This window comes from Limulus polyphemus, unplaced genomic scaffold (assembly GCF_000517525.1).
Source record: "Limulus polyphemus unplaced genomic scaffold, Limulus_polyphemus-2.1.2 Scaffold5808, whole genome shotgun sequence".
Lineage (NCBI taxonomy): Eukaryota > Metazoa > Arthropoda > Merostomata > Xiphosura > Limulidae > Limulus > Limulus polyphemus.
This window is the reverse complement of record NW_013671418.1, coordinates 26,253-35,112: the sequence shown is the minus strand read 5'-3', so window position 1 is coordinate 35,112 and position 8,860 is coordinate 26,253. Positions and strand designations below refer to the sequence as shown.

At 37.2% G+C, this 8,860-nt stretch overlaps 1 protein-coding gene across 1 annotated transcript in view; it reads right to left on the bottom strand.

The window, feature by feature from the left end:
* The window catches only part of LOC106473010 (zinc finger MIZ domain-containing protein 1-like), a 32,993-nt gene extending 24,985 nt beyond the window's left edge, over positions 1-8,008 (bottom strand). Inside the window, exons 1-2 of the mRNA XM_022401518.1 lie at positions 7,978-8,008; positions 5,511-5,655 (exon numbers count right to left, since the gene is read on the bottom strand). Coding sequence (XP_022257226.1) covers positions 5,511-5,655; positions 7,978-8,008 — 176 coding nt within the window. The remainder of the gene's footprint in view (positions 1-5,510; positions 5,656-7,977) is intronic.
* Positions 8,009-8,860: the final 852 nt, after the last annotated feature.

Sequence of the window (8,860 nt, the reverse complement as noted above, 5' to 3'; positions counted from 1 at the left end):
CATATTAATTATTACTCAAATTATTATTTCAGTCGTTCTTAATGTATCATGCGTCTATATGCAAAGAAATGCAAAAAAACTATGTTTTTTTTTAATCATTAAATGAAGATATAGCCTAAAGATGCTTTGCTGGTTTTACGGCATAACCAGGTTTCATTCGCCCGAGCCTGAAACTAACGGATGAACCAGTACACAAATATTAATCCACCCATTCAAATGATTTCATATGATAACGAAGATACATTCCATATTGTAATTGAATAATGCTATCTAACCGCCAGATGACGCGATTCAAATTTTATTACTCTTTTGTAGAAATAGTGGGCCGTCTTATCGATATAGGTTCTTTAGTTGTCTATTGAACTCGTGTCGCGAGACGTGATACCAACTGGTTGGAGAATTGTTGTTCTTCTTTCACAGATGAGTCAAGCAGAGTATTCATGATGAACAATGGGCAATAACTGCCAAGTTCAGAGTTACACTGATATACAAAAATAGCTCAGGTACGAAGATGAAAGGCAGCGCCCTCTCTACCTGAGCTACTTTTGTAGATTAGTCCTTCAAGACTTTCTCTTAGAAGTGTCGCTCTGAACTGGGCAGTTGTTGCCCATTCCACCATTGTTTGGCATAATGTCACAATATGGGCTTTCTGAGCTCTGTCCACCGCGAGGAATCAAACCCCGGACTTTAGCTTTGTAATTCTAAAATTGCCGCTGACCCAACGGGGAGAGGCGGTTAGAGGATAAATAATTTGTTTTGTTGGATTTCACGCAAAGCTACACAAGGGCTACTTATATCAGGACAAAGATCGAATAGTTGGATTTGACCGTCACTCTTATAACGCACCCATAGCCGGTAATTGGGCACGAGAATAAACAGATCAACTGTTGTATCTCATAGTCTTTGTCATTGCCCGGCTTGATCAGCGAATCAATAAATTACAAAAGACGATATATTTACCTCACAATAAAACAACTGGAATGACACGAGATTTTAAAATCACCCTTGGTGGTCAGATAAACCTCTATGTTGGAATGATTCATGGTGAAAAACAAAGGGGTAGAAAGGAGTTAATGCTTCGGTTCCACGATAAGTCGGAATCGCGCGTGATTATCAAGTTAACGACCTGGTATGCGAGCAACATAGTTATGGTACGGCCCGACTCCGTCAGGTCGCGCGATATCTAATTGGTGGAGGGTATGAAACAATGCAACTCCAGAAAGTCAAGTGTAGAAATTTTGGTGTAAAGAAAAAAGCTAATCACCGTAAACACTATTATTAAATAACATAAAATAATTGAACTAGCCAATAAGGAACTAGCCGTTCGACTGACTGGACATATCTCATGAAAAGGTAGAATCACGAAATAAAATAAAGTAATAAGTAATGAAAACCAGGCATTCAACCATCATAGTCAGTACTTTAAGCAAAACTGAATTTTTATAGAAACATGACTCATACGTAAAACATGAAGTTTTAAAGGAAAATACTATTATCTCTGATATATAAAGAATGGATTTTACCTTTAAAGGTTAACATAAAGACACGACATCACACGAGCGGCCTCTATAAAAGATTTAGAAAAACAACAACAGTAATTCGAATAACAGATTGCACGTTTCATAGACAAGAGGCATTAAGCTGTAAAGAATAGGTAGACACTCTTTATTAGTGTAATATAAAAGCTATTTCCTGTGTTTTCGCGAGAGTGAGTGTTTCCGACACTTCAAATTACTGACAGATCCAAGTATGCAACAATTTGTGAAAAGTCACTTATTGACAACAAAATTACTATTTTCAAGAGAATGTGCCATTTTAGTTTGCTTGAAGGCACGTGTAACTAGACAGCTTATCAATAGAACTGGGCAGTTTTCGCAATCCCAAGTTAGAACCTGAAAGGTCACCTAGGCCTACAGGACATATGTTCACACGGGTGTTTCACAACTTCCTGCGCCCGTTCTACTTCCTCCTCTGTTCTCATTCACACAAATCTACCACGAAACGTCTTAACTTTTATCAGTATCATGTGCTGCTGGAAACGCTTTTGACCAAAGATCGCAATAAGTCACACATCAAATACTTACGGCGTAAGACTTGTTTGCTTATACTTAAACTCGCGTTTTGATAAGTCTAAGAAAGAAATTCTCAGGCCAAGATTCTCTATATGCTACTTCATAATGTTTTTTCAAGAAATGTGAGTGAATATATAACAATCTTGGCCTAAGATCATTACTTAAAAGTCCGGAAGCCCTAATAAAAAGTATTAAACAAGCAAATTAGATTCATAATGTACAAACTACTGGAATATGTCTTTTGTTGGAGACGATAACAATCACTAGATGGCGCCACTGTTAAATTCACTTTTTCCCCCCTTCTTTTTTACCGCTGTACAGAAATCAGTTTCTAAATAGAACTAATAGTGAAAGATAATCTAAAAGTATTAAGAATATGCAAGAGTGATAGATGTTACAAATAAAACTAACTAAAGATATATTAGGCAAATATCAACCTAAACAACTTAGTAATAGCCCTCCGTTATGACGTATATATTACGTACAAACTTTATACACCATGTTTACTTTTACTACGACTTTAAGATACATTTCTAATGGGTAGCGCATCAAATTCTTGTTTTTAACCATCATGACAAGGCCAGTTCGATCCCATGCAGGCCTAACTTTTACTACGACTTTAAGATACATTTCTAATGAGTAGCGCAACAAATTCTTGTTTTTAACTATCATGACAAGGCCAGTTCGATCCCATGCAGGCCCAACTTTTACTACGTCTTTAAGATACATTTCTAATGGGTAGCGCAACAAATTTTTGTTTTTTAACTAACATGACAAGGCCAGTTCGATCCCATGCAGGCCTAACTTTTACTACGTCTTTAAGATACATTTCTAATGGGTAGCGCAACAAATTCTTGTTTTTTAACCATCATGACAAGGCCAGTTCGATCCCATGCATGCCTAACTTTAACTACGACTTTAAAATACATTTCTAATGGGTAGCGCAACAAATTCTTGTTTTTTAACCATCATGACAAGGCCAGTTCGATCCCATGCAGGCCTAACTCGAATATCAAAAATTAATTATTTTTGTTACGGTCTCTATTGTTGACCGGGTTCTTTGTTATTATTCGGTAAAAAAAAAGAATGCAAATCTCCAATCCCTTTAATAACAAAAGCGCTTTATTTCTTCGACTATAAGTTAGCTTAGCTAATTTTAACTGATAGTTATAAGTTCACAGGAGATGCTAAAACAACAATTTCACTTACTTGCTAATGTCTTGCACTTTAAACAACTTAGGGCATACTTTATATCACTTCGACGAGAACACGAACTTACTATTCCAAAATTAAACTAAACAAACAAACAAACTCGGACTCAATGTACCTTACTAAAAGGCTCAAAAATCAATAATCATCTACTCTAGTTTATCTCGCGTCTTATACTGTACTTTTCTAGAACTTTGGGGACAATTCGGGACATTAAGACACGCCCATCACTCTACTTCACACCTCCCACTGGTTACTTAACAATACCAACCCCTGGAAAACATAGCCTAAAATTATATATATATATATATTACTATAATGGACAAAGCAACTGCAATTAGTTATCAACACACAACTGACTATCATAGCTACAACAAGTATCACTTGAAAGAATTTTGTTTTTCCTAAATTTGCCCTCAAATGTCATCTTTTAAAATATTGCCAGTTCAGCCGCAGTACGGGTTTTAAATTGCCGTATTACACGCTTAGCACTCCTATTCGTAAGACTGGTATAATTTTAAAACATATTAACATGCTTATGCGTGTATACATGTACAAAGCTACACGAGGGCTATCTGCGCTAGCTGTCCCTAATTCAGAAGTGATCGACTAGAGGGAAGACAGCTAGTCAACACCACTAACCGCCAACTCTTGGGCTAGTCCTTTATAATCGAAAGTGGGGGTTTACCATCACTTTATACCGCCCCCACGGCTGAAAGGGGCGAACATGTACTGTGACGGGATTCGAAGTTGCAATTCGCAAATTGCGAGTCGAGCACCCTAACCACAAAGCCATGTACAAAAGGACCAACGAGTTTCACAAATATTTTCTTTTTTATATATCTGAACGATTTCGCTAATGCCATTGTTCTTAACCTGTGGTTCTAGAACTCTTTGGGGTGCGTAACCATTGCAAAAGAGATCTCCAATGGTTAAGATCGAGTTTCCATATTGTAGCTTAAAGAGTAACAACCATACTATGTTCGATTAAATTTCATTAACTTGCATATTTATATTAGTAAGTTATATACGTCTTATTAATTTTCTGAGCGCGGTCCTCTTCGAGTTTCACTTTATAGCCACTAATAACAGCGTTTGTTTCAACTCATATCTTCAGTAATTCGTGAAGGGTTTGTTCTAGATATTCCACAATTATTAGTGTTCATATTTCTCTCCTGTCATCTAGACTCCAGTTTATAAAACGGATCAACTTCTTCAAACAGTTTAGTTCTCTTTTCTGGAGAGTGGTATCGAAATTATAGATTTAGGGTTAACTAGTCTTGTTATACGATCATGAGCTTCTAATAAAATATTTTGACGAGTCATTACTATTAAACATTGAGTATCCGGAAGCCAGCTGGTCTAAAAACTTGGAATGCTCATCTGCAAACAATGCTTATATGATAAATTCAGCTGTTGCAAAAATACATCAAAGAAACAAATGAATTACCATTTAGAAGAAACATGAACAACTCACAATAAATATAATTAAAAAATTGGTGTTAAACCGTATACATATGTGGGCTAAACAGTCAGGTCACAGAGTTCTAGGTTTCAGATGTGGCCGTACTTAAGTTTGCACTAAGGACCAGAGCTGTAAGCAGCACCCGCTTTCACAAGATCTTTGTGGAATTTGAATTAAATACTGGGATCAGCTATTAATTTTATAAAACACCCATCACTGAAAGTGCAGGGCGACATCAACGGCATCACGTTTGAATCTTGAGCACCAACGGTCCGCAGCCCGACACCCTTACTACCAGGCCAATCCTGACCCATTAAGCCTTTTCTTTCCAGATTTTCCTTCTTTCTCTTCATTCTTTATCAGAAATTAACCAACTTAGAAAGTTGATAACATTGAAGCGTACAAAGCAGAATACATACTCGAGAGACAGTTGAGTACGTAAACGAAAATCTGTTGAATGTACCTTATACATTATCTTATTATTACCCTTTGTCCTGGTATGGCCCGGTGGTTAGGACACTCAACTTGTAATCTGCAATCTGTGGGTTTGAATCCCGTTTCTGAACATGCTCGCCCTTTCAGTCGTGGTGGCATAATAATGGGTCGGTTACCCCACTATTCGTTGGTAAAGAGTAGCCCAAGAATTGGCGGAGGGTGGTCTATATAACTCTAGTCTATATAACTTCAAAATTAGGGGCGGATAGAGCAGATTCCTCTCGAGTAGCTGTGTGCGAAATGTGCAAAACAAAACAAACAATTCTTACCCCTGAACCGGAGGAAGGGTCTTCTGTAAAGATTGATGCATTCCCGGAGGAAGTTTTGATAATCCGTCCCCTTCTCTAGTCTTCTGATGACGTAGAAGTAACAATCGTCCAAGTTCCTCACACCAGACAGACAGAAGTGCTGTTTAGAAGAGAAATACGTTTAAGTATTTGCAACTGGTCAGAAGGCCAAAGAAAGAATTAACCTTGTATTCAAATAGTACTAACCATAAATTAAGTTTAAATTCCACTGACGATCGCACAAAACAAATATATAGATATATCTCACAGCCGTTGTGTATTTACTGTTAGTTACTATAAGGTTCAGTCGTGTCACACATATATACACGAATACAGTAAAGGAAGTAATAATAATAAAAACATGAACGTCACTCGGAAGAGTCACAAACAACGAATATTGACAACTGGGTGGTGTTCTGTTTTGTTTTTAATTATGCACAAAGCTACACAAGGGCTATCTGTGCTCTGCCCCCCCCACGGGTATCGAAACCCGGTTTCTAGCGTTGTAAGTCCGCAGACATGCCGCTGTGCCACTGGGGGGCTTGTGGTGTTCTGTATTTGAGCTCTTTGTTTTACACAGAACATTATAACTTGTCTTTATGTTGACAAACAGTTTATCAGCGTACAATAGTGAAACGTTGTTCCGTTTTTACTTCACACAATTCATTCAAGTTCTTTGGTTGCCTTTTGACCTCAAGAATTTGTATAGGCAAGGCCATGGTTAAGTTCTCCATCGTCCTCTTTATCATAAAGATATCGTTTCACAAACACACTTCTTGTGTAACTGGAAGATAGTGTCACACATACCTTTGTTGTATTATTGGAAGATATATCGTTTCACACAAGCACGTGTGTGTGTGATTGGACGATATTTTTCACACACTTGTTGTATGATTGGAATATATCATTTCACACACTTGTATGAGTGGAAGACATTGTTTTACACACATTTATTGTACGATTGGAAGATATCATTTCACGTAGTTGTGTGATTAGATGATATCATTTCACACACACTTGTATTATTGGAATCACCCGCCCAATGAGTCGTGCTCTTGAGAGACTGGCAGTCAGGGTGCCATCAACAGTGGCACCACTGACTGAGACGTAGCCCCAAAGTTGTACTGCCCCTCCCCACAATGCTTCACTGTAGACTACACTGTTAGACAACCTGAACTTGGATTTATCTATGTATAAGGAGCACAGGTCTTCACCTCATTGTCTGTTATCTAATGTTTATTTCGACCTTTTTTTGTTAGGTTATCTTTTGTCAACAATGTTTTTGGAGCAGCTACATGTCCAGATAGACCACTTGGTGGTAATATGTACCTATTATCGAGGTAAGTTCGTATCTTTACTTACAGTAAGGTCTGTACTCGATCGTTGTGTATCTTGTAAAGAACGTACCATGTGATACTTAACATCACTTTAATGAGTTTCGATCGCTTCAGTGCCAGTTTCACGTACATTCTACAGAGTCTTGTAACAACTTCTACTGAAACACCAAGTCTTATCGCAGTATTTCGCTTGTCACGTGGTATGTTTTGGGTAGCCATGACTAGAATCACACTACTACTACTACTACTGGGCACAGTATAATTCTGTGCTTTATACTGTTGTAGCACGTTTTAATTGGTTGGATGACAGTCAATCACGATGTAAACTAACAACATATGAATAAACTCTGGCGCAGTTAATTTTCACACGCTAAAGGGACAGTATTCCTGTAGTAAGTCTTTTATTAATTTTCCCCTCGTCCTCATTCTTTACATAATTATTTCCAATACATTAATAACTATTCACGAAACTAGACAAAAAAAAAGCCGTAGAAGACAGACATGCAGAAGTAGGGTAAAATCTATAGCGTGGGTATGGCAAAAATATGTCTTAGTAAGAGAGGTATTTGTAGAAGAAAAATAAAGAGAGAAGAACGAGATAAAGCATCTATCAGATCATTACAAGTAACTTAATTTTTGTGTTACTTTAAATAAATATTTATTACTTGGTAATATATAACTTCATTCAGAAATAAAGTGATTCTAAAGTAAACTTCCGTTTCTGGAATAGGTCACGTGATCCACGTTTGTTATTTGTGTGTGTGTGTGTTCATATTTTTGACGACTTTGGCTGCCCGTGTATACTACTGAGTGATGAAGATTGAGTAACAATTTACGTTTATACACTGCTGTGAAGGAAACACCATACATTTACGAACAGAACTTCAAAATATCTGATCAGACCTAGGAAAATATTGATTAACTAAAGAGCATCAAAACAGCTGTGTTTCTTAAGCCGTACCAATCAGTTCTTGAGAACCTAGGAAAAAATTAATTCATTACAGAGCATCAAAACAGCTGTGTTTCTAAAGCCGTACCAATCAGTTCTTGAGAACCTAGGAAAAATTAATTAATTAAAGAGCATCAAAACAGCTGTGTTTCTAAAGCCGTACCATTCAGTTCTTGAGAACCAGAATAAGCCATTTTGGTACAATCTAATTACTGTGTGTAACAAACCAAGCCGACAATTCGTGAATATCCGGTTATTTCTACACTGACAAGGAAAGATAACACATGGAATTGAAGTTTTCAGCCTGAACGGCATCTCACGACCACGATAAATACCCCTCGAGCTCAGTTACAGACATTTCTAATCTTTAAAATGCTCACCAGAGGTTAGGCAGCCAGCAGCACTCGCCGCCACAAACGCTTTGCCCGGTTCTTTGAACTGCATTGATTGTCACTTTTATAGGACGTCCACAGCCGGGCAGAAATGTTCACGTCTCCAGCCCCCGACCATTCGACAGGCTAAACACTAGGCACCGCATAAGGGTCAAAGTTCTTTTAATTTAAATGGTAGTTCTGCGGTACTATTTTATGCATTAGCTATAGGCGCCATGTTTTAAGTTTTGTCTCTCAAAAATATCCATGGAGATGTAAAAACGCCAGATTCGTCGTAACAATACAGTTCACGTCATTAATACTGCTTTAGTGAACATATTAACATAATAATCACACGCGTTAAACCTTGTACACAGGGTATTAACTTGTAACAGTACAAACACAATAAAGACACGAGTTTAAGTCTTGTAAACAGGATATTAAGTTGTAACAGTACAAATATAATAAAGACACGAGTTTAAGTCTTGTAAACAGGATATTAAGTTGTAACAGTACAAACACAATAAAGACATGAGTTTAAGTCTTGTAAACAGGATATTAAGTTGTAACAGTACAAACACAATAAAGACATGAATTAAGTCTTGTAAACAGGATATTATGTTGTAACAGTACAAACACAATAAAGACATGAGTTTAAGTCTTGTAAACAGGATA